Source organism: Strongylocentrotus purpuratus, unplaced genomic scaffold (assembly GCF_000002235.5).
Source record: "Strongylocentrotus purpuratus isolate Spur 01 unplaced genomic scaffold, Spur_5.0 spur5_scaffold_16, whole genome shotgun sequence".
NCBI classification, from domain to species: domain Eukaryota; kingdom Metazoa; phylum Echinodermata; class Echinoidea; order Camarodonta; family Strongylocentrotidae; genus Strongylocentrotus; species Strongylocentrotus purpuratus.
Window position 1 is genome coordinate 20,361,375 of NW_022145601.1, and position 27,475 is coordinate 20,388,849.

At 39.1% G+C, this 27,475-nt stretch overlaps 1 protein-coding gene across 1 annotated transcript; it reads right to left on the reverse strand.

Annotated features, from left to right (window-relative positions):
• Positions 1-927: 927 nt before the first annotated feature.
• LOC753542 (deleted in malignant brain tumors 1 protein) lies at positions 928-25,924 on the reverse strand. Its single transcript, XM_030987009.1, has 14 exons — positions 25,653-25,924; positions 22,003-22,326; positions 20,880-21,206; positions 19,193-19,516; positions 17,352-17,684; positions 14,939-15,256; positions 13,737-14,066; positions 12,158-12,499; positions 10,872-11,204; positions 6,286-6,609; positions 5,081-5,410; positions 3,656-3,988; positions 2,602-2,961; positions 928-1,538 (listed from the first exon to the last, which is right to left on the reverse strand). Exons 1-14 carry the CDS (start codon positions 25,747-25,749, stop codon positions 1,291-1,293), a joined length of 4,323 nt encoding a protein of 1,440 aa, XP_030842869.1. The 5' UTR covers positions 25,750-25,924; the 3' UTR covers positions 928-1,290.
• Between the last annotated feature and the right edge of the window lie 1,551 nt (positions 25,925-27,475).

Genomic DNA, 27,475 nt, shown 5'->3' on the forward strand with positions numbered 1-27,475 from the left:
GGGTCCATTGATATACGTTTTACATTTTTAGAATAAACGAATACTTTCAGAAATGACGACGGCGGTACATGAACAAAATTTTCTTTGCTTTTAAAACAATAATTCCACCTGAGTATCACGAAAATCAATGATTGACCACTATTGCCATGATTATATACAATATTAGTCTCGGTGGGTATCAATATATAATGAGGTGATCCATGATTTCTCATGTTCCACATATATTTATTTAGATCAATAATCATTAGTACCAAATGAACGTCCAACTACAAATGGATGCAACTAGAAAATTCACGCACGAGAGTTTACAAATGATTTATCCAAATAAGCGATTCATCAAAGGTAAAAATTTATTGCATAAATTGCAAGTCAAAATATTATACAAATAGTAAGCCTCACTATTTATCAAAATTTTGATGACGTAGTCTCTCAAAATAAATATTTTCCGACCCTCGTCGGTGAGTTCATATTTTGAGGAAAGGACGCAAAAAATGCAAATCTTGCCGATCTTTTGTCATTGTTTTTTTAAAATAATTTTACAACCAATTCCAAAGATAATTTCATCACTAAGTTATAAGCCTGTTTCCAATGGTGATATCAGATGTTCGAAATCTCACCGATTTTTGAGATCTGGAATCAAGGTCGCACTACATGCGAATGATTTCATTATACGATCTATTCATATTCGAGCTGAGGCTGTATGCATTTATCGTACGAAGCCATCGTGCCGAGAATGATAGGTGCAAAAGCAGCGTCAGCGAGAGCGGATAGATCATGTAATGAACGAGGGAATATAAATTGTTTTGTAGAACGAAACTCCTGGGACCTGTTTCACAAAGCCTTTTTCAATGACAAACTACAGAAATCAGTGACAAATATGCTGATAACCAATCTAGAAGCAAGGGTTTCAGTAGCTTATAACATAAACTGTAATTTGTCACTGATGACAAGTTTTGTGAAACGCCCCCCATGATCCTTGTTTAGGGATGAAAAATAAAATTTAGTTCGAGATTGATTCGTGTAATAACCGCTGACAAAAAAAACCCCCATAGTTAATAGGTTAATTTACATTAGCGCGCACACAGAGATAAGCGCACTTTAGATCTTCATGCCTTTACAAATAGCAATAGTCATAATATTTAAAGTAAACCACGAAGGACACTTTTGCTACATGCTAATTTCGGTAGATCCTATTTTGTCTTGGCATGGACTTCAGTTTCACATTTTATAGAGAGGCTTAAGATGGCGGAGGAGCCAACGTGAGCCCGACATTGTAACCGTCGGAGGTTCTCAGGACGAAAGCGATGATGTAATTTCGGTTCCTTCGTTGTTAGCAGGACAGGCATCCGTCACGGTGGTAGAACGAGCATTGACTGTGGTGAGGCAGATGCCCTGGTCCATTCTCTGCGTCGGTCTGATGGTCTTGGGCTTGGCGTGAGTGCAGGTATACCACACGGCTACGAAACTGCTTAGTGCCAGCAGCGACAGAGACACACCAACAAAGGCCATGGTACCGACTACTCGATTAGAATTTGAGGCTAAATGAAAACCATAAAACACAATTAAAGTAAAAACCTATTTGTCAGGAGCCTATCTGCTTGACATAATCATTTCCCATCCTGTTCTCACATGTTATCATACTGTATACGACTTACAAAAAAAGCCCCTTTTCGACTAAAATTTAAACACGACGTCCAAAATTGTGAGTAACAAAGGAGGTTAGTCTGAGGTCTAATTGTTCCTTTTGTTTAACAGGGTAAACTTGTTTTAGACCCAAAGTCGGGTTTAACTGAATAAGACTTCTTAAACCTTGGTTACCTTGTTTAATAGTCTACAAGCAATCGACATGTCTATAACCTGTAATCAAGAAATAAACTTTACAAAGAAAATTGTTCAGAACCAAAACAAATCGTGGTGGGGTGTTTTATGAAAAAATCTAACAAGTTTCGATATTTTACTAAAACAAAAACACTGCGTGCTATCGAAACGCGTGCATTACCGCGTCCTATATAACAATACATTATATTCAAACGTTATAGAAAAGTTATGCCTCATTATAATAATACCAAACATTCTTATATCACTAAATTTCATGAATAAAAATAATTAAACGATTCAATGGTTTCCTTTTGGTACAACCTGTCTTTGTTTCTCATTTTGCACTATTCATCAGTTTTACTGTGAGAAATATATCCTTTAAATATCTGTCTTTACTAGCATGTAATAATTATCAGCTTTTTTCATGTCGTTAAAATCCTCAATTAATAATAAATAAATGTAACTATAAATATTTGTGTGTAAAAAGAAGGATGATTGGAAAACCTTTTCGCATATTAAAACGTGAAACTACAGAGCAAGAAATGATTACGCGATCACCTAAAAATAAGTTTACAACTTTGAACCTACCAAAGGAGTTAACATTTATCCTAACTCCTTGAACCTACAAAGACAGGTAGACAGTGACCATGGGAGTTTGAGGAGTTTTCCCACGGTCGATTTGAGGTCTGCACTGAGAGCCATCCGAATTCTCCAACGGAATTTCAGTGCCAATCCGACCCTCCTACAAGATATGGAGAATAGAAATAGTTTTGGCATACTTACGCTCCTTGCACCTCACACCTACGGCGTCTTTGTTCGTGCAGTAGCCGTTTAACCAAGTGTAATGATTACAGTAGTCCAAGTTGTTCTCGTTGCCGGTACAGTAAACACTTCTCAACCAGATCAGTCCCGAACCAGTCGCGAAAAGCGCCCCTCCAAGGGCCTCAGCATCCTCAGAGGGGTATCCCAACTGCCGGCATACGACCTCCGCCATGTTTTGTACGCTGTACTCCCCGTAGTTTCCACACACAGTTCCCCATCGTCCATTGGCGCGGACTTCTAGCCGACCTTCGTATTCCGATGATGAATTCACCAAGCGAATGTCGTCTATTGAAATGACGCTTGGTAGTACTGTCGTAGGATCTTTATAAAATGGGGTGATTACAGAAATATTATTATATCACCTCCCTGTATAGAATTCACTACGACACAAAGTCATGTTCTGGCGAGAAATGCTCTGACCTGTCAACATCCAAAACTGACCAAGTTCTTGGCCTTAACCAAACACTGTACCTTACCCTAGCCCTTACCCTAATCCATATGACAAAATATAGCCATTGACACAGGTTGCTAGTGTATTATTTCAGCTAGAGCAGATAATCGTTCAGATAATGACCTAAAGTACAATTTCTGAATCTAAGCAGCGAGCTTTCGTTTCCATTTTCGACCTTGGCCGAGCCAATCTGCACTTTATATATCATATGATCTCTTTACACTTTAATTATTTCCGTATTTCATTCTTCTTGTGTATCTCATCTAAAGACTATCTGTGATAGTGCTACTGTTTCCCGACAAGATATGTGCTAATGCACAGTTATTCACCAAGTGAAGGAATTCAATAACACAAATTATAAAGAAGAAGAAGAAGAAGAAGAAGAAGAAGAAGCTTGCTATTACTACGCGCAAGTCCTTTGTTGCGCACATGCAGTTACCATTCATTTAGCCACACTCGACCAAGGCGAGATAAATGGGTAGCTAAAACCCAACAACAAATTTGGTTTTTACCGCGGCATAACATCTGGTGTATATATTATGATTGTTAGTTTTTTCTACTTACGAAAGCATTGCACTCCAGCATCGACATATCCTCTTTGGCAATACGAATCGGTGACACCCCATCCATTATGCGTGCAGTCCTCTAACCTGTCATCATAGGAATTGCATCTGACATTAGTAAGGTATTTCGGTCCTGATCCAGCGCCGTACGTACCACCAGTTCTAGCCACCCCAACATCCCCTGTATACCCGAGCTGCCGACAGACTATCCTCGCGTCATTGTCATCCCAGCCTCTATCACAGACTGTACCCCATTGGTCATCATGGAAGATCTCGACCCGGCCTTCGTCTGGACTAGAACCATCCACAAGACGGACAGCTCCTTCAAGGGAACCTTCGGTACAAAAACAAATAACTTCGGACTTTACATTGAGAAATAAAGAGTGGCACAGAGATATTAGCCGGGTGGCACATATATCATTAATGTGGATAAATTTTGCTCTGTTTTAAACGGCTCAGATGTAATGCGGCGCTTTTTGTGGAAACGTAAAGTGTAATACGCTTCAAATTTCTGAATCTTTTTACACAAATCTCAGTGAATACGCGGAGTTGCAATAACTTTTACTCGAATTTTACAGGTACCTAAAAAGCGTGGAGGTTTTCTAAACGAGCCGTCATATACTGACTTATTATAAGCCGTTTATTCCATAAGTAACGTTTTTCAATTCAATATTATTCATGCCAAGTACGTACAGTGAACAATAGGCCAGCTAGGGACCACAGATAATGACGGCTGCGCCCAGAGTTGTCTTGTGTAGATCGTTAAAGCCCGAGGCCACCGCAGATTCTCTTCGACCGCCGCAAGTATCTCTCGATTTCGGGGGCGTACGGTCGCCGTATCCTAGCTGTAGAGCAAATGTGACCTAGGCATAAGCCACTCTTTCGCCGAAAGTAGGTATCCGGACAAATCCGAAACCTTAATTGAGCTAGCAAGGCCATCGATCCATGCGTTACGATGACTAGAGATTGCGCCTATATCTCCTATGCATTTATATGCCTGGATGTCTTTGCATGACCCAAATGAAAGAACGCTCACATGATTCGGGTATACCGGGCCCTATATCCCTGCAATGAAATATTCACTGCCGGGCCTCATGCATAGAGGTGTCGTAGTCGAGTGGTTAAAAACTAGACGGTAAATGCAAAGGTCGTGGGTTCGAGTCCCCACACAACACTCATGTCCTTTGGCAAGGATTTAATCTACATTTGCCACTACATACCCAGGATAGAGATGGGGACCTGGTAGGATCACGAAAACATTTATGTTAGCGATTCCATATTTGGTAGGAAGACTCTCCAGGGAGTGGAGATGGTGCAAATTGATTGTGAATGAATCCGATGACCGGGGTAAATATATCAGATGGTATTTCGTAAAGCGCTATATAAATCCAGATTATTGTCATTATTAATATTACTGCAAACTTACTAATGCAACGAGCTCCAGCCACATCACTGGGGTCACAGTTGTCGCTGCCGTCGTTGCTGATCCTGCATTCATCCAACCTGCTTTCCATGCCGCTACAGTAAACGCTTGTAGAGTGTATTGGACCAACACGCCAGTCGTCCGCAGTCCCGAATGTAACACTGCCACTGTCATTTTGGTATAATCCCAGCTGTCGACAAACAGCCTTCGCTTCTGTAGCACCCCAAGAACTACGTTTGCAGATAATGCCCCATTGGTCATTGTTATAGATCTCCACCCGACCTTGGTTTGTCGTGGCTCCATCAACGAGACGAACATCCCCTTCGTTGGGAACTTTAAATCAAACAACAGAATCAACCAAATATTAACAAAATGTCATTTTGAAAATGCAAATGATGAAATAACAAAGAAGATATCAGGGTGGTATGCTGAAAAAAAATCGATGTAAGCGTGAAAAGTATGTTTAATAACATACTTAATATTAAAAACTATGTTAAGTTTAAAACAATGTTAACATAATTTTGGCAGGAAGATGGAGCGCTCATATTATACGCATAATCTTAGCATAACCTGCAAAGTATGATAGTTAATATAGTTTTGGTATTCTGAAAACTGTTCTATATAGCCGAAATTGGTCTTGGAGTCTTTTTTAAGTACTGCACATCGTCCTATTTATACTGTGAGAAACAAGTTTCACAGAAAATACGTGTTTACATAAGCGATGAGAAAAAATAAGATGGGGGTTGTGTCCCGAAGCTGAACAAAAGCAAATGTATTCTTTTTGCCTTTGGATTTAACGAAATGAAGGCCTATGTACTAAACAGCACTAACCATCATAAATATTAATCCTTTATCATATTGCATAACAAATTGGTCTCAAAATATATAATAAATATTCCACGTAAAGTTCTTCAAATTACAGTTTTCATGGTTTTAAACCAACTGTCCAGATAGGAAACCTGTCCGGGCACACAACGTCTGGTTATTAATCATGAAGCTTATTTTGTAAAGAGTAAATATGTGTGGTCCTATTTTATTTCATACTTAATCTAAAGCGAAATAAACGATACATTCCAGGACAAAATTCATTAAAGTTGGTTATACAGTGATATAGACGTAAGATGATTGTCACAGAAATTAAATACAAATCAACGGAAAAGAGACATTTGATAATAATGGTAAAGGCCATATTTCATCTTTGAACTTACCAGTGCAGATAACAGCGACATCCTCAGCGTGTGAACAGTCGTGCGAGCCCCATCCATTACTGCTGCAGTCATCCAATCGAACTTCAAAACCGGTGCACCTGACATTATCCAAATGTATTGGACCATTTGCAAATCCATAGTTACCACCGAGGGAAGCCCTAGCATTGTTTGTTTGATAGCCTAACTGCCGGCAAAGTACCTGGGTATCTGGGTAGCCCCAGCCATCGTTACATACGGTCCCCCATGTGCCAGCGTAGTAGATCTCGATCCGACCCTCGTTTGGAGTGTTACCGTCGACTAGGCGTACATCCCCTTCTTCAAGATCTATAAACAAATATAACACTGGTATAATTCCAAATGAGGGAAGGGGGGGGGGTAACATCGGTTGGGGTGGGGTGGCTGGGGAACAGTACTCTGGCATTGTGGAAATAGCATAATAATGGGACGTATCAGTCCAGTGCGTCCAAATTATTAATACTCTAATGACTTTCCGAATTGCTGTAGGATATACCAGGGGCCAAACAATTGTCTGACCAAAGAGATACCAGCAATTGGTCTGACTCCGTCATTGTGACAAACTGACAATATCATATAGGCCTTTGGAATAAAGTCGGCTAAGTGTGTGTACATTGTTTACACTATGACACGTTTCCAAATCGCTGTGGTGCATTCTCTTGGCAATTCTCCCCGAGGTATCAGTGTGCCACCGTATGATGTCTGTATTGTGAACACAAAACTTGCTCAGAGGACATGTACATGTATTATGCAAATGCTTCAAATACAAACAGTATTAACACAAACTAGTTTAACTGAACACATTGCGTAGAATGAAATTGTTCCAGGTCCTCGCAAGGCTATGCATATAGCGGTTACATTCAAAGTTACCCCTTTTTCAGTTAAGGAATTGGGAGTTCCATCGGTATTGAATAGTTTCCTCGGCTGCGCACCGGCACGGCCGGTAATTGCGGTGTGTGCACATGTGCGTCATGACATTTTACGTGACCCACGCTCGATTTATTAAGGTTTAAAGCTTATCTGTACTAGTTTATAGGAGGGATTACATCACCCTGCAATGTCACTGGATAGGAGGTTATCTTATCAACTCAGCTCTCAATTAACATAAAAAAGAGGATCATGGGGGACCCATGGTCACCGATTAGGCATTGTTTTCTATATAGAGGGAGCAAGTAGCTACAGTAGGACAGTGTGGCTTTAACACAATAGGATGTTGATATTAACGTTGAGATGATTTCTTCGTGAGTGTTTGCGGTTGTGTTCAATTTGCTTTTAAGACCTCCTTCCGGTTGGGATACTTTTTCTTTCAGTCTTAACTCCCCCATCGCACCAAACTAGTTCTCACTATACGTTCTGGAACCGTCCTAGAAAATCGTAAAACGGGTTGTGGTCGGGGTAGAATGTGTAAATAATGTCTATAATGCGATGCTAGTTTGTTCAAAGTCCTCAATACGTCCATCTCGTCTGTACCCCGTGCACAGTCAGTTCATATCAAGTTCAGATCGGGTAAATTTGCCATTTCCAGGCAGTCCAAACCAGTCCGTAGTCAATTTAAATCCGTTATTGACTAATTCTACCTCGTTCCGAAGTTCAGTTCAGCTCGTCCTCATTTTGTTCTTAGTGCGTTCGAACGCACACATAGAGCGTGTGCAATCACGTCCTGGGTCAAGGGTTAATCTTAAAATATTAGCGTTCTTGCCATCCCTTTTCCCGTTTAAATTCAACGCTTCAAGCTGTGCAGATCAAACTGGTTCCCACTACGTTCTGGAAAAAGTGCCAAACGTGCTTAAACTGTGTGCGAACAGATTCAACGTAGTAACAACTGTTTACGATCTGTTTAAGAACTTCATGGACGGTGTCAGACTGGCTTAGACGGGAAGGATGTTCTAGAATTTTGAGCCTGTTCAAACATTTCACCGTCCTGCAATTAGACGGACTGACATCGTACTTAAAACGAGATGAACGTACTTCGAACGGAATTGCCGAACGTGTTACAATGTGATCGAGCATCAATTAGCAGTAGTATAATTGAACGGAAATAAGGAATGGCAAGAACGTTGGGTTTTTAAAGCCATGATACCTATAGGGGCGCGTTCAAACGCAATAAGAACGAGATGAAGACGAATTGAACTGTCCCTGCCCTGGTTGGTCGGGTTAAAAACTAGTAAAATCAGTTGCGAACGAGGTAGCACGAGAACTAGTTAAACACTGGTTTAAACTGATTACGGACGGGCTTAGACTGCTTTGAAATGTCAAATTTACCCGATCTGAACTTGATATGAACTGACTGCAGACGGGGAACAGACGGGACGGACGTATTGAGGACTGTTAATGAACGATCTATGATCATATTTTAGACATTATGTACACATTCTACCCCGACCATAACCCGTTTTAACAATTTTCTAGGACGGTTCCAGAACGTAGTGAGAACCATTTTGGTATGATAGGGGCTGATCTGCTGTTAATTGATGCTCAACAACAGCACGTTGTAAATAATTCCTATTATGATCAAACTAAGCCAATTCCGTTCATAGTACGGCAACCAGTCCATTTGTAGTACGTTCTCCTCGTTTTAAGTACGTTGTCACTCAGTCTAGTTGCAGAACGAGGACAATTGTGAACAGGCTCAACGTTTTAGAGCACTCTCCTGTAAATCCAGTCCGAGCCCGTCCATGGAGTTCTTAAACAGATCATAAGCAATTGCTACTACGTTCAACTCCGTTCGCACACAGTTAGAGACCGTTTTGCAACATTGTCCTAGTTTGGTGTGATGGGGGCTTACCCGATATCACACCAAACTAGTTTTTACTACGTTCTGGAACCGTCCTAGAACATCGTAAAACGGGATATGGCCGGGGAAGAATGTTTGAAAAATGTATATAACACGTTCGTTCATAAACAGTCCTCAATACGTCCATCTCGTCTGTACCCCGTCCACAGTCGGTTCATATCAAGTTTCAGATCGGGAAAATTTGTCATTTCCAGTCAGTTCACGCCAGTCAGTAGTCAGTTTAACCCATTATTTATCAGTTCTACCTCGTTCCCAGTACGTCTAAACCAGGCCTTCTCAACTAGTTTATTAGAAGTGCCAAAACAAAAATGTATTGAGGTTGAAGTGCCAACCTGTATGTTTGGTGACTGTGATGCGAGGGAGCGTAGCCGATACCGAGTGGGGTACAGGGGGTGAAACCCCTGGAAGCTAGTGGATTTCAGGGCTTTTTTAAGGCCAAGATGTGGCATTTTTAACACCTTTCTATTCCATAAAATATAAATCATAATTTCATATTGAAGTGAAATAATTAGTACAATTCCTGGGTAAATGGAAGTAAATTAATATGTAGTTAATGTGGTGCAATAAAGACGGAAAATGTCAAAATCAAGTGAAAATCAAACAAACAAAATGGCTTGGTTACATTTTGGACTCTACTTCGACTGCGACTTTTTGATTTTGCTGATTTTTTTTAATTTTAAAATATAGTTTTTTGATTTTTCTTTCTTTAATTTTGAATTTAAATTTTCATTAATTATTTTATTAATTTTTTGGAACAGCCGCGCGCCACTCCAACTGACCGCATGCGCCACAAGTGGCGCGCGCACCGCCAGTTGAGAAGGCCTGGTCTAAACCATTCTGACTAGTTTGCCACTTGTTCTAACCAGATATTAATCCGACCACCCCGTTCAAAGACAGATCAACTCGTCCTCATCTCGTTTTTAGTGCGCTCGAACGCACTCCTAGAGCGTGTGCAATCTCGTCCTGACTCGGGAGCTATAAAAACCTAGCGCGTTCTCGCCATTCCTAATTCTGGTTCATTTTCAACGCTTCAAGCTTTGCATATCAAGACATTCAAGTGAAGCCCCCATCACACCAAAGTAGTTCTCAGTACGTTCTGAAAAAAGTCGCCAAACGGGCTCAAACTGTGGATGAACGGAGTGAACGGGGTGAACGTATAAGCAACTATTTACGATCTTGTTGACAACTTCATGGACGGGTTCGGACTGGCTTGGACGGGAAGGGTGCTTTAGAACTGCAATTAGACGGAGTGACAACGTACTTAAAACGAGATGGACGTACTACGAACGGAATTGCCGTACGCTAAATGGAATAGTCGTACTTCGATCCTACTAGGAATGTGTGACACCGTGGTGTGGTCGAGCACCAGGACGGGATTGCACACGCACGATAGGAGCGCGTTTGAACGCACTAACAACGAGATGAGGAGAAGTTGAACTGTCTGAAATGGGTCGTTGGGTTATAAACTAGTTAGAGCAAGTTGCAAACTAGTAAGAATGGTTTGGACTGTTTGGAAATGTCAAATTTACCCGATCTGAACTTGATATCAACTTACTGTGGACGGGGTACAGACGAGTTGGACGTATTGTGGACCGTAAATGAACGAACTAGGATCGTCTTAGAGACATTGGTCCAGTCCGAGCCCGCCATGAAGTCCTAAAACAGATCGTAAACAGTTGCTATTACGTTCAGCTCAGTTTGAGCCCGTTTGGCAACATTTTCGAGAACGTAGTGAGAACTAGTTTGGTGTGATGGGGGCTTTAGGATTTCAACTTACCCGCCGGGCAATGAACTGCGGCATATCCGTTATTCTTACAACTGTCGTTGCCCACTGCATTGATGCTTTTACCGCAGTCATCTAGCTTATATTCCTGGCCTACACAACCAATATTATCAAGGTGTATTGGACCAAGACCGGGTCCGTATGTTGCACCGCTGATAGCAAATCCAGTATGTGGCTTATACCCCAGCTGTTGACATACAACCCAGGCTTCAGAGGCACTCCAGTTCGGGGCACAGACACTACCCCATCTACCTTGGTAAAAGACCTCTACACGACCTTCGTTTATCAATGGACCATCTTGCAAACGAACATCTCCGTCATCAGGCACTTTTGAAATTAATACAATGAAAGAAGAACCAAGGATGAATATGACAAATGTTTCTTTTTCTAATTTTTTTCTCTTCTTAAAATATTCTAAAACTATTGCGAAATACTGGAATCGCATAACGATTCTAAATTTAACGATGGCAGATGCTACAATATTCATTATGGTAATGCTATTCAATAGGAGTGGGGGTAGATCCTAAAATTTAAAAACAATAGGAAAGGCCACACGGTTCATTTATGAAGATAGGCCTTCTATTAACGACAAATTATGTAGCGAGGAGAAAACGTCAAATATAGTTCAGTGGTTATGATTATCATGATGATGGTGGTGGTGATGGTGGAGATAATGATTATGATGATGATAATAATAATTATGGTGATTATAATAATTATACAGAAGAAATAGAGGGTAGAAAAAGAATGAGGAGATAAAATAGAAATGAAATAGAGTTGACGAAAAATATAGACAGAGAAGATACGAGAGAAAGGCGAGATAAATTTTTTACTTAAATCATCTTAATTCTCGTTTAGATAATGGCCTCAATGATTTCTGAATCTTAGTCTGAATCTTTGTGGCGTCATCCCAACAAGCAGCCAGCTTTTGTTTCCATTTTTGACCATGGCCGAGCCAATCTGCACTTTATATATCACATGATCTCTTTACACTTTAATTGTTTCCGTATTTCATCCTTCTTGTGTATCTCATCTAAAGCCACGCGAAGGAATTAAATAATAAAAATCATATAGAAAAAAAAGAAGCTCACTATTAATACGCGCAAGTCCTATGTTGCGCACGTGCAGTTACCATTCATTTATCTACATTTGCCAAACTCGACCAAGGTGAGATAAATTGGTAGCCAAAACTCAAATTTTGTTTTTTACCGCGGCATAACATCTGAACAGGACTTGACGCATGCTGTATATATTATGATTGTTAGTTTCTTTCTACTTACGAAAGCATTGCACTCCAGCATCGGCATATCCTCTTTGGCAATACGAATAGGTGACACCCCATCCGTTATGCGTGCAGTCCTCTAACCTGTCATCATAGGAATTGCATCTGACATTAGTAATGTATTTCGGTCCTGATCCAGCGCCGTATGTACCACCAGTCCTAGCCACCCCAATATCCCCTGTAATGCCTGTATACCCGAGCTGCCGACAGACTACCCTCGCGTCATTGTCATCCCAGCCTCTATCACAGACTGTACCCCATTGGTCATCATGGAAGATCTCGACCCGGCCTTCGTCTGGACTAGAACCGTCTACAAGACGGACAGCTCCTTCAAGGGAACCTTCGTCACAAAAACAAATAACGTCGGACTTACATTGAGAAATACAGAGTGACACATAAATCATTCCTGTGGATAAATGTTGCTTGTTTTAAACGGCTCGTTCAGATGTAACGCGGCAAAACCGCGGCGCTTTTTGTGGAAACGTTAAGTGTAATACGCTTCACATTACTGAATGTTTTAACATAGATCTCAGTGCATACGCGGAGTTGCCATTAATTTGACCCGAATTTTACAGGTACAAAAAAAAAATGTTTGCGGCGGTTTTTTCTGAACAAGCATTTACCGCGTCATACTGACTTAAGCCCGTTATTCCATAAGTTACGTTTTTCAATTTAATATTATTCATGCCACGTACAATGAACAATAGGCCAGCTAGGTCCCACAAATAATGACGGCTACGCCCTGAGTTGTCTTGTGGAGATCGTTAAGTCACTCGTCCGCGTAAAGTAGATAGCCGGACAAATCCGAAACCTTAATGAGCTAGCTAGGCCATCGAACCCTGCTTTACGGTGACTAGAGATTGCGCTTTTATGCATTTATATGCCTGAATATCTTTGCATGAAGCAAATGAAAGAACGCTCACATGAATTTCAATATTTACACCGCGTATACATACTTTGCATTGTTAGTCTTTTGATGTTTAACTCGGATGCCCGATCGAGACATAATCCAAAATGCTTACCTTAACTCTAAATGCGAACCCTAACTCAGATCCTAAATTACGTTTTTTAGTACAAACAATAATGTTTCTGATTAACATTGATATATGATTATGTTAAGCATGAATGACTATGAGGTGGTCGACATTTCGTTGCAAAGGCCTAATACACGGTCTTCACTTGCCCGCCTACAATGAAATATTCGCTGCCGGACCTGATGCATAGAGGTGTCGTTGTCGAGTGGTTAAAAGCACTAGACGGGAAATGCAAAAGTCGGGGGTTCGAGTACCAACACGGCAATTTGTCCTGTGGCAAGGCATCAATCTACATTTGCCACTCCATACCCAGGATAGAGGAAGGGATCTGGTAGGATGACGAAAGCATTTATGTTAGAAATTCCACATGCCCTCAGGGTGACCATATGGTAGGAATACTCCACAGGGAGTGGTGATGGTGCACATTGTTTGTGAATTAATCCGATGACCGGGGGTAATGATATCTGTAAAGCTCTAGGTATTTCGTTTTAATCGCTATATAAATCCAGATCATTATCATTATTAATATTACTGCAAACTTACTAATGCAACGAGCTCCAGCCACATCACTGGGGTCACAATTGACGCTGCCGTCGTTGCTGCTCCTGCATTCATCCAACCTGCTTTCCGTGCCGCTGCAGTAAACGCCTGTAGAGTCTATTGGACCACCACTCCAGTCGTCCACAGTCCCGAATAGAACACTGCCACTGTCATTTTGGTATAATCCCAGCTGTCGACAAACAGCCGTCGCTTCTGTAGCACCCCAAGAACTACGATTGCAGATAATGCCCCATTGGTTATTATTATAGATCTCCACCCGACCTTGGTTTTTCGTGGGGCCATCAGCGAGACGAACATCCCCTTCGTTGGGAACTTTAAATCAAACAACAGGATCGACCAAATATTAACCAAATGTCATTTTGAAAATGCAAATGATGAAATAACAAAAAAGTTATCAGGTGGGTATGCTGAACACGATCGATGTTAGCGGGAAAAGTATGTAAAGTATTAAACATATTCACTATTATAAACTATGTAAAGTTTAGAACTGTGTTAACATAATTTTTGGCGGGAAGACGAAGCTCATATACGCATATTCTTAGCATAACCTGCAAAGCATGATAGTTAACAACGTTTTGGTTTTCTGAAAACTGTTCTAACTGTAATTTGTTTAGATGTCTTTTAAGGATTGTAAATCGACCTATTTATGCTTTGAGGAAAGTATCACAGAAGGTACATGTTTACATAAACGACGAGAAATAGTATGGTAGGGGTCATGTCCCGACGCTTAACAATAATAAAGGTATCACATTTGACTTTGGATTTAATGAAATGTTTGCATCAAACAGCACTAACCCTCATAAATATTCATCCTTTATTATATTGCCTAACAAAGTCTCAAAATAATTAAAAAATAATCAAGGTAAAGTTCTTTAAATTATAGTTTTCAAGATTTTAAACCGACTATCCAGATAGACAACCTGTCCGGGCACACAACGTCTTGTTATATATGTTATATATGTTATATGTATGAACATGAAGCTTGATTTTTAAAGATGTGTGGTCCTGTTTTATTTCGAACTTAATCTAAAGCGAAATAAACGACACATTCCAGGACAAAGAGTCATTAAAGCTGTTGCTACAGTGATAGACGCGAGGTGATCGTCATAGAAATGAGATACAAATTAAAGTAAGGGAGACATTTGAAAATAATGGTAAAGACCATATTTCATCTTTGAACTTACCAGTGCAGATAACACCAACAGCTTCATTGTTTAGACAGATGCCCCATCCATTACTGCTGCATTCATCCAGTCGAGCTTCTAAACCGGTACACCTGACATTAGCAAGATGTATTTGGCCAGATCCTTGTCCGTATTTAGCGCGGTAGGTAGCCATTGCACCCTTTGTTTCATAGCCCAACTGCCGGCAAAGTACCTGGGTATCTGGGTAGCTCCAGTCATCGTCACATACGGTTCCCCATGTACCAGAGTGGTAGATCTCAACCCGACCCTCGTTTGGACTGGAACCATTGACCAGGCGAACATCCCCGTCTTCAAGTTCTTTAAACAAATATAACATAGACACTAGTATAATTCCAAATGAGGAAGGGGGGGGGGGGGTAACATCCAGTGGCGTGTCCAGGGATGGGGGGCCGGGGGCCCTCCTCTGGGGAAAATACAGTTAAAAACACGTTAATTTTAACTTTTTTGGAGATGGGCCCCTCCCCTGGCAATCAAGGGGGGGGGGGGGTGCGATTTTTTCAAATTGTCGAGGGCCAAAATAAAATTAAACAAATTAGTGCTCACTACCCCAAGCCCCTCCCCCCCCCCTCTCACTGAGCGAATTATCGGCCGACGCAATTTTCAATTTTTCCGGAGCAAAAAAACGAAAAAAACTCCCCTGCCGCCGGCTGGATCCGCCCCTAGTAATATCGGTTGGGGTGGGGATGGCTGGGGAACAGTACTCAGGCATTGTGGAAATAGCATAATAATTGGACCTATCAGCCTAGTGCGTGCAAACTATCAATACTCTGACGACTTTCCGAATTACTATAGGATATACAAATGGGGACAGCAGCCGTCTCAGGGGCTAAACAATTGTCTGACTCTGTCACTGTGGCAATAGCATAGGCCTTGGAATAAAGTCGGCTAAGACTATAGTGTGCACATTGTTTATACTATGACACCTTTCCAAATCGGTGTGGTGCATTCTCTTGGAATTCTCCCTGAGGTATTAGTGTGCCACCATATGTATATAATGTCTGTATTGTGAACACAAATGTTGCTCACTGGACATGTACATGTATGATGAAAATGCTCCAAATACAAACAGTGTAAACACAAACTAGTTTAACTGAACACATTGCGTGTAAAATGAAATTGTTCCAGGTCCTCGCAATTCAATTCAATTCTTTTTGTTCCTCCAAATTCACAGGAATACATGGAAATTTGTTAAAATACGTTAGATATACAGGGTGAGTCAGAAAGAATGTCCCACTTTTTAAAAGTCGTATTGTTTGAAGTATGAATATTTAATTAGGGGTTTAATGATATGTGTTGATAGAGTTATCCTCCCAGTACATTTAGGTACCATTTTCATTTTAATCCGTTCACGCATGACTGAACATCAGACAATCTTTACAACATTGCCAGATTTCACTTGCGCCAACTTACTGGGTGACTCCCCGTCCTGCAATTAGACGGAGTGATAACGTGCTTAAAACAAGATGGACGTACTATGAACGGAATCGCCGTACTATGAACGAAATCGATATACTTCGATCCTACTAGGAACGTGTTGCACCGTGGTGTGGTCGAGTATGAGACCAGTATGGGATTGCACAAGCACGATAGGAGCACGTTTGAACGCACTAACAACGAGATGATGACAGGTTGAACTGTCTCAGCTGAATGGGGTGGTTGGGTTATAAACTATTTCGAACAAGTTGCAAACTAGTAAGAATGGTTTGGACTGTTTGGAAATGTCAAATTTACCCGATCTGAACTTGATAACTTACTGTGGACGGGGTACAGACGAGTTGGACTTATTGTGGACCGTAAATTAACGAGCTAGGATCGTATTATAGACATTGGTTCAGTCCGAGCCCGCCATGAAGTCCTTAAAACCCCCCCCCCCCCCCCCCCCACTCAGAGGTCGAAATGACCGCATGCGTGTTGCCAAAATGTCCGGTAAAGGGGTACTTTTCGTGCGACAAAGTCCGGCCCGAGAATTGTAAAAAAAAAAGGGGTGTATTTGACTTTTCACCCGGAGATTTCTTTAAAAAGGGGGTGTTTTTCTTTTTTTCTCTCATCTCTTTGGACTCCTGAGAAATTATTCCGAATTTAGGGGGGTACAATGAGCATTTTTCCTGATTTAAGGGGGTCTCCAAGGCAGGAAAAGCCCGCAAAAAGCCCGCGATAGGGGGGTTCGGAAATGTTGGCAGTCCTCAGATAGGGGGTGCTTTCAAAAAGAGGGTACGAGCATATGCGTACCCTAAATAACACTGAGTGGGGGGCCGGGCCTTAAACAGATCGTAAACATTTGCTATTACGTTCAGCTCAGTTCGCACACAGTTTGAGCCCGTTTGGCAACATTTTTGAGAACGTATAGTAAGAACTAGTTTGGTGTGATGGGGGCTTTAGGATTTCAACTTACCCGCCGGGCAATGAACTGCGGCATATCCGTTATCCTCACAACTGTCGTTGCCCACTGCGTTGATGCTTTTACCGCAGTCATCTAGTTTATATTCCTGGCCTACACAACCAATATTATCAAGGTGTATTGGACCAAGACCGGGTCCGTATATTGCACCGCTGATAGCAAATCCAGTATGTGGCTTATACCCCAGCTGTTGACATACAACCCAGGCTTCAGAGGCACTCCAGTTCGAGGCACAGACACTACCCCACCTCCCTTGGTAGAAGACCTCTACACGACCTTCGTTTATCAATGGACCATCTTGCAAACGAACATCTCCGTCATCAGGCACTTTTGAAATTTATACAATGAAAGAAGAAACAAGGATGAATGATGGATACGACAAATGTTTCTTTTTCTAATTTGTTTTCTCTTCTTTAAATATTCTAAAACTATTGCGAAATACCGGAATCGCATAACGATTCTAAATTTAACGATGACAGATGCTACAATATTCATTATGGTAATACTATTCAATAGGGGTGGGGTAGATCCTAAGATTTAAAAACAATAGGAGAGGCCACACGGTTCATTTACGAAGATAGGCCTTCTATTAACGACAAATATAGTTCAGTGGTTAATGTGATCCTCATGATGATGGTGATGGTGATAGTGGAGAAAATGATTATGATGATAATAATAATTATGGTGATTATAATAATTATACAGAAGAAATAGAGGGTAGACAAAGAAGGAATGGAGATAAGATAGAAATGATAATAGAGTTGACGAAAAATATAGACAGAAAGCAAGAGAAGATACGAGAGAAAGGTGAGATAAATATTTTACTAAAATCATAGAGTATGCGAATACCAATTCTACCCTAGTGTTTTAAATGATATCAATAATATTCACTGTTGAGGAATCGAAACAACAACCAAATTAAACGGTTCTACCCCTGGGGCCAATTAGAATATTTTAATGTACACACGTGTGAAAACTGGCTCCTCTACCCCCCTTAAACAGATGTTATCTAAATGTCAGAATCACACCCGTTCCGAGCTTCCCCCTCACATTTCCCCCATAGATTTTCAAGCTAGTTTACGAGCTAGCTCCCCTCGAACACATAACCTATTTCCTTAACAAGGTCTACCTTGTGATGTTCCTGTTTTGTCTCTTTCATTTCGTTTTCAAAACAGATTCGCGCGATTCGAGGCTGCACGAAGGCCATGCCAGTGATAGGAAAAAGGTACAGTAACCCTTAATGCATTTGGTAAAAAGCTCAGTTTATATACGGTTTTTCTTGATTCTTGGCCTTTTTGACACCGTTACTACTTCACGCGCGTCACGCGTGTCAAGCACCTAATACCAACCAAAACTGCCCTTCTATCCCGTTTTGTTTTGGTCGGGCGTGGTTAGGTACATAAAAATATTAGACTCCCCCACCCCCTCCCCGCGGTTTTACCCAAGCTCTTATATAGCTTTTATATAGCGCTTGTTAAATGGGTACCCGGTAGGATGCTTGACTGGAGATTCAACGGTCGAGGGTTCGAGTCCCGACACGGCACTAATATCCTTTGGCAAGATATTAACCTGCACTTGCTACTCTCTACCCAGGTGTTAAATGGGTACCCGGTAGGATACGACCGTCATTGTTGGTCAAACAGTTTTGAGCGTTAATTTACGCCTGGCTGGAATGCTCCCCAGGGAGTGGAGATTGTGCACACATTGTGTGCGGGCAAGTATTGAATCCAATGACCGGGGTAATAATATACCTGTAAAGCACTTAATAGAGACGTCATTGATGTATTAAGCGCTATATAAAAGCGGAGTTATTATTATTATGACATAAGACTTACAAAAGCATCGTACTCCGGCATCTTCGGAATGGTCACAGTCGTGGCTGCCCAAACCGTTACTGCGACAGGATTCTAGTCTGACCTCACTGCCCGAACACTGGACGCCATCCAGGTGTATTTGGCCAGATCCTCGTCCAAAATATGCTCCTCCGAATCTATGTCCATCAAGTGGTTTGTACCCCAACTGGCGGCACACAACCCAAGCGTCGTGGTCATCCCAAAGGTCATCACAGACGGTACCCCACTGGTCTTCATGGTAGTACTCCACCCGTCCCTCCATTAGCCTGTGACCACCAACAAGCCGGATATCACCTTCGAAGGCAGCTTTAAAGGTGGATCAAATAATGGTATCAATAATATTAATAACAAAAACAACAACAACGATAATTATGATGGTCCGTTTTCCCTCAATTTGCTCTTAGCGCAGTAACTAAATGAGCTTCATATAAGGTTCAATGATAAGACATAACTATTTTAGATTACTTTTTACACATGCAGAAAATATTTAATTCAAATATTATAAGATAGTAAAATACTTTACAATGAATTACATAACATTAACAAACATCGCATTCAAGTAATTACAATATAGTTGAGTATATTATACCATGATAAGGCTATCAGTATAGTAGGATGAGAAAAGATGTAACTTTAATCTACTCTTAAATAAATCAAGAGACCTTACATCCGGGCATTATTAGGTGGAAATGATGAAACATGTTTAGTTTTGACACAATTATGTTACAACATTATTTATTTATTTTCATGTATTTTATTTGAGCACGTACGGACCCTACCTCAGCCCAATGGCTGTTCTTTCGTTGTTATTGTGGTTTCGTCATCCTATATGTATTTGTATATATATATATACATATATTTTACTAAAGGCGTCATTAGAGGGACATTTGGAGTGAAAAAATGAGTCATTAAGTAGACATTGTCATTAGAAGGACAATATGGTGTCCTCTTAACGTTTTTTACGTTTTATTTCTGATAGAAGGCCCAATTTGTTTAAATATCTCTCTCTATATATGTAATTTCACTAAAGGTGTCATTGGAGGGACATTTGGAGTGAAAAAATGAGTCATTAAGTAGACATTAGGGTTAGGGTAAGGATTAGGGTTAGGGTTAGGGTTAGGTTTAGGTTTAGGGTTAGGGTTAGGGTTAGGGTTAGGGTTAGGATTTTTATGATGTCCGCTTAATGTACCATGTAGGGTTATATATATATATAACAAAATATCATTTGAAAAAAAAAAAAAAATATTGTATTAGAAGAGAACTTACATTTTTCTTGAGTAAACATGATCTCAACCAATAGTGATAAACGTTTAACGAATGTGGAGTACGTTATACTCAAAATAAGGTATTTCTTTTACCAAAACAAACATATTCCATTTTAAAAACGCAATAATGGGCAACTTTTACCCTATTTTGGGGATCGATAGGAGAACCAACTCTTTATCTTGCATGATCGGTAAAAATGCTTGTCAGAGGCACGGAGGTATATAAACCGATGCCTATAAGTCAGGGGTCTGAGTACCCCCGTCAGGCCGTCACACCGCCAAATCGACTCCACACCGACCCAAAACGCGAGAGATTCTTGGTCATTTGGGGGTAATGTTTTGCTCGGTCTGTTGACGGTGTGGTGTCGATCTCGTCTTATGACTGAGTTTTTAAACACACTTACGTGGGCAAACCACTCCGGCATCTCGATCATGGCCACACGTGTTGTTACGCCATCCGCCACTGCTGCAATCTCCAAGTTTGCTTTCAGTACCTTCACATTGGACATTACCAAGGTGTATCGGACCAGTTCCTTGAGGATATGCACCCCCATTTATAGCCTCGGCGCCATGTTGGTAGTTTCGTAGCTGTTTACATATAACTGCAGCGTCATCGTTGTCCCAACCATCATCACAGACTGTCCCCCATTCCTCTTCGTAGTAGATCTCTACCCGACCGTCGTCCGCCGTCGATCCATTCGCCAGGCGGACGTCTCCTTGAACATGAGGACCTTTAGATGAAAATAATGAATAAATGATAAAAATAACAAGAATAATAATGATAAAATAATATAAATAATGATATTAATAATAATATATATAACCCTATAAGGTACATTATCAATGTACCATGTAGGGTTATATACTCATTTTTTCACTCCAAATATCCCCCTAATAACGCCTTCAGTGAAATTACATATATATAGAGAAATATAAACAAATTGGGCCTTCTATGAGAAATAAAACGTAAAAAGTTGTCCTCCAAATGACAATGTCTACTTAATGACTCATTTTTTTTCCACTCAAAATGTCCCTATAATGACGCCTTTAGTAAAATATCAATAATAATATCAATAAAAAATAATAATGATATAATAATGATAATAACAGTAGGCCTATTAATGATGATAATAATGATAATAATACAACTACTAAGAATAATATTAATAATGATAACAATAATGATAATTAAAAAATTAAAATGATAATAACTACAGCAACAACAGCAATAATAATAATAATAATAAAAATAATTTAAAAAATAAGGATAAAGAAAATAAAAACAATCATTTACTGTTTTGGAATATGGCACATAATCTATATCCACTTCCAGATAACCTTTGACATTCTAATCCTACATTTAGCTCTGGCAACCGTAGCTTTCAGTGCATTCAATTAATAAAACCTAAGTTGTAGACACGTACTACACGTGAATAGATTATGTAGATTAAATAATGTCTAGCCAATGGACGTTAAATTTCTGCGTCATGGATTCGCCACCAGAGCAACAACAACAACAATTCTTACCACATTCCACTGCCAAATCCGTTTCAGAAACACAAATTGGTGCACCAAGGACGGGACATGCATCTATTCGGTTTTCTTTCCCATTGCAATTATAGACTAAACCGAACGTATGAAGAGGTCCATTTCCGCGGCTCATAACAAACCCGCGTACATGTGTGGTGTCTAAGCCCAGCTGTCGACATGCAACTTCTGCCGTGTAATCAAGTAAGGACCAATACAAATGGCAGATGAAGCCCCACTCGGAATTGTGGTAGATCTCTAACCTTCCCCCGCTGGAGGGGCTACCATCTTCAAGACGTATGTCCCCTTCGGCAGGTTCGGATTCTGTCAAACAGAAATGTAAAGATATAAGAGCTACGTAAAAAGAATGGTGAAGATAACAGTAATACATATATATATATATATATATATATATATATATATATATATATATATATATATATATGTACACTGTTGGTCATAAAGGTGGCCATAATTTTTGTTTTACCCCAACTAATGGAATGATTTTGACGAAGATTTATTCCTAATAGATAATGAATGTCCGTGCAGAGGAATTTTTCCTGTTAGGGACCGGCGGAAAATGTAATGAGTTATTTATAATTTATTGCATTTTCTTTTTTAAAATTTTATTTGTGGGGCTGCCCCTACTCTAGCCCCCGCTGCCTACTAACATGATTCAAAGGCAAAGCGAAGGCCTCGTAACTGTGAGGCCCTGGATATAAACCGTATGGATGTGCTATATTAGTGCCCTTTTGTAAGGCATTAATCCTTATTACTGTCAGTTATGACCTACGGGCGTAGCCGGGTCCCCTATCTGATGAGCATAGTGGCATATACATGCTTTAGCAGTCACGCAAAAACAAACACTCTCAAATTATTATTCAATACAATCTTAGTATGTATACTATTATCTATACCTATTAGGAATAAATTGTTTTCAAAATCATTCCATTGATTGGGGTAACAAAAATTATTCCACCTTTATGACCAACAGTGTTTATACAAACCTACATTTTGTATAAACAGGACTCTATATATATATATCCCTAAATGGTACATTAACAGCTAGGACATCAACAAACTGGTATATTAACCTAACCCTAACCCTAAGTTAAAACAAATATAACTAATGACTAATGATTAAATCTATTGTTTCTTTGGAGGCCTTTACGCTTCCTCTTCCTGCAAACGTACTTAGAGGGCAGTAATTACGTAAAGATCTGCTATTGACCATGTTTCAGTTTGTCACTACATTTGTCCGTCATATGACGCTGGAAGATGTACATGTATATATATATATATATATATATATATATATAAATTTATATATATGTGTGTGTGTGTGCGTGTGTGTGTGTGTGTGTGTGTTTATCTTCGTATGTATATGTGTATAATATATCAACTCAATGGCGTATTTTAAGAAACATACGAAAGACGATTATATGTGATGCAACACAAAAATAAACTGATCATCAATTGGCAATAATGCATTACTATTGTCTTTTATCTGTTCTAAACGATTGGATAGCAGAACTGATCAATTGTAAGTATCGGTGGCTTGTCCTGACACAGACATAAAATCAAATAAACATACAAACCAACAAAATGTATATTTCTATTCTAGAGAGGATATTAATTGGTCCAAAAGAAAGAGGCATATACGAGAAAGAGGAATGGCAAATATTCGCTATTTCGCCTCAAAGTTTTCCTGTATCATAAGAATAGAATAAATAATGGACACCTCTCCACCTAATGACCTTACAACCATAAGAAAATGTTTGGCTGTAATATTCTTATATTTCTTTCTTTGATACATTAGTGTGGGTATTATGTATACATGTATAATGTTTTATATAGATGTATAACCATACATTATGTGTGTATATGAATATTTATTCATCGACGGATCATCAACTGGACTGATATATTATATCTAAACAAGCATCATGATATCTGTGAAAACATATCAAGATATAATAGCCATTGATATTTCAGATTATGTTAAAGCAATGCAGAAAGAAGAAGAAAAAAAGTTGTGAGGTCTTGTTGTGTGAAAGAGCTGGGATGATAATAATATTGGGAAGTATCATCAAAGCTAGTGTAAAATTCATAATCCTGTAGCGGTGAATTGTTACGCTTAATTTAGCTGGTGACAGGATATCACAAGAGGCTCAAAAGAATTTGGGGAGATTTTCATGGTCGAGGTAGGGCCGGGGGGGGGGGGGGGGGTTAGCAGTATGTAGAATAACATGAGTAAGAAGGGGAAAGTATATCATAATAAATATTAAGATGAATAATAGATACAACTAGTTGAAGGTGTGTTGATGTATCTACCTATATTAATGTGTGGAAGACAATTCGGTTGCATTTGCATGTCATTTGACTTTTAATGAAGCCTCGGCTAGATCTTATGAAACTGTTATATTCAACCAGTTGCAATCCAGAATGCCAACGTTTCCCCTATTATAATTCCTTCAGAAAATATGACCTCTCTAAATTTTCCGTGCTTAAAAATATTTAAGTAAAGGATTAAATATACACTAGCACGTGCCACCGTTTGCTAACATTTTTTGTTTCTATATTTTTTCTAACAGTGTCTCACAATTTCGCGTCATGGCTATTTATAGCACGACACCATACTGAATCTATAGGCTGTTCATATTTGCCTAACGGTGACATTTCTGCTTGCATGCAGGGGTGATTGGTTATAATACAAGTATATCGTTTGGTATGCAGTAAAACATGGTCCATTCGGATTGAAAAATGAAAGAAGTATATTACAGTCAAACCTGTCGATAGCGACCCCCAAGGGAAACACAAAAAGTGGTATTTTGTAGACAGGTGGTCACTAAAGCAGGTTTCACTGTATTTACAAATAAATTTGATATAAGACTTGTCGTTGAATTTACATTTGTTAAATCTCACTTCTTTTCAGTTCCATGAAAATCTTAATCCTCTATTAAAGGAAATTTCCTCTGAAAATGTATAGAAAATCATATCAAATGCTGAAAAAGTACTTGAAATTTGCTAATAAATAATGCACATATTTGTCATAGTATAATTTATATAATTACCCTTGGTATGGAAAAGAGATTAATGTGATTTAATACATTAAATCAAAACATAACCCAAGAAAATATTCTATAAAAAAAAGAATGCAAAAATAAATTTCGTAAAACTGTTTGACATTTTTGTAAACACGGTTATATATACTCTCCCTGCATTTTGTGGAAAATACCATTTCTGGTAAGTAAAAGGCGCTTCATCAAGTTTCTATTGCAGCAACTAATTATATATGATATTTAATAATCATTCAAATGTTCTGCAAATTATTTTTTCAATTAGTGATTATTGTGACAACGTCTTTAGAAATAAAAATATAATTAATTCATAAAAGAGACGAAATAAAAAATATAGAATAATTGTATTATGCAAAACAGTAAATTTATTCGTTCGAAATGAAAATTTATTTGCGCCCAACATGAAAAAAATGATTTCAATTCAAATAAAATCGAATGTTTCTTTTTTATTTCTAACAGAGACTCTCAATTTCGCATCATGGCTATTTAAAGCATAAACCATAGGCTATTCATTCTTGTCATTTGACGTTTCTTCACAATTTAAATATTGTATAACTCGCATGTACTTACCACATTGTATTAATCTTGGGACCACGATTACAAAGACACACAAAATCCATAGTTGTATACAGCCCCCTATCATTGCTTTTCCATGAATGGACGCCATATTTTCTTAATACAGGCTTTCTAAAGCTGATATCAAATGATTTGCTGATAGCAGGCTATAGACCTTAATTCTGTGTATCACTATTTCAGGGGTATTGAACTATAAATTCTGCCAACAACGTCCACGTTCTGTCGTGATTATGTCAACCAATATCTTTCCTCGTAAAATGATGTTACCTTCGATAATTACAGTCTAAATTTGACCTTTGACCTCTGGATAATCATCCAGTTTCATTTCTCCCTACGTGAATGGCTGTCGAGAACAGCGTCGCCAGGAGGGTCAGATCAGCCGCGGTGAAAAGGGAGAGCGCATGCGCAGTGTAGAGCGACTGATTAGATATGTATGTATATTAACATATTGATAAACATTGTGATACACCGCTTTCCACGGAGCGATGTTATATTGCTTGTTATTTGATAACGTGTAATAAGGGTAGAGAAATTCATCTTGACCATCTTGCAAATGAAAATAATGCCGAAGAGACGTGAAATTTCATTTCCCACTTATTACCAAATAATTAACAAATAATTGACAAAAATCAAATAAAATCAAATGATTTATATTTCTTTTCTAACAGAGTTTCTCAAGTTTGCGTCATGGCTATATAAAGCATTTCACCAAACAGAGTCAATAGGTTGGTCGTGTTTGCCTAGTAGTGATATTTCTTTTTTCCATGGAAGGCTGGTTTGTCATTATGCAGGCTGTGTATGGCGTATTGTATGCAGTAAAACGGTGCCCAGTCGGGTGGAAAATGGAAGAAGAATGCTACCAACAACTAAAAAGAAAATAAGACTTGTTGTTAGAATTACAGTTTTTTGAAACTCACTCATTTCCTTTTCACGGAAAATCTTTATAATCTATGGAAATTTCGTCTGAAATATATAGGAATCATATGAGCGTCTTAAAAAAGTACTTCAATTTTGCTAGCAGATAATAAAGAAATTAGTTTATATTATACATAATTATCATTGTGAAACTTTGCGAAACATAGTTACGAGTATCGAAGCTCTCCCTATCCCCTTTTTTTTTTTGTGTGTGTGTGTGTGTGTCTCTCTCTCTTTCTCTCAGTGTCATTTCCATCAAGTTAACAAAATATGTATAGCTTACGCACACTCTTTGAGCTAGAATATGAAAGATTATTATTATCAGGAACCTATAACCTCTTAAAATTAGACTGTTCTTGATCAATGTTATGCCCCACCTGTAACAGGAAAGGCATTTGAAATATACGACTTACAAGAAACTGAATTTTAAACGAAATCAATGAGTGAAATTACGTAATTCGCGTTAATGAAAATGTTGAAATTTTAACGAAACTTTGTGATGAATGTATTTATGCATTCTTTTTTATGGTATAACATGTTCTCAAGTTATGTTTGAATGAATATATTGATTTAAGTTAATCTTTTTTTTCCATATCAAGGATAATTAAATAAATCATAATACATAAATTGTTGGTATTATTTTCTAGCAAATTTGAAGAACCTTTTCAGCAGCGGATATGAATTTTTGAATAAACTTCTAGAGGAAATTTCCATTGCTTATTAAGATTGTCATTGAACAGAAATGGAATGCGGTTAAAAAAATTTAAAATCAACGACAAGTCTTGAATTTATTTGCAGTATTCTTCTTTCATTTTCAACTCTACTGGACACCATTCTACTGCATACAATACGGCATACCTGCATATGACAAATCACCCCTCCATGAAAAATGAAATGTCACC

Excerpts from the sequence above, each read along its gene's own strand:
- LOC753542 (XM_030987009.1), bottom strand. The coding sequence starts at position 25,749 with ATGGCGTCCATTCATGGAAAAGCAATGATAGGGGGCTGTATACAACTA. Across the intron at positions 3,989-5,080 it reads GGCTGGAGCTCGTTGCATTA|GTTCCCTTGAAGGAGCTGTC; the intron begins GTAAGTTTGCAG and ends TTTGTACCGAAG. Across the intron at positions 2,962-3,655 it reads TGCTGGAGTGCAATGCTTTC|ATCCTACGACAGTACTACCA; the intron begins GTAAGTAGAAAA and ends CATTTTATAAAG.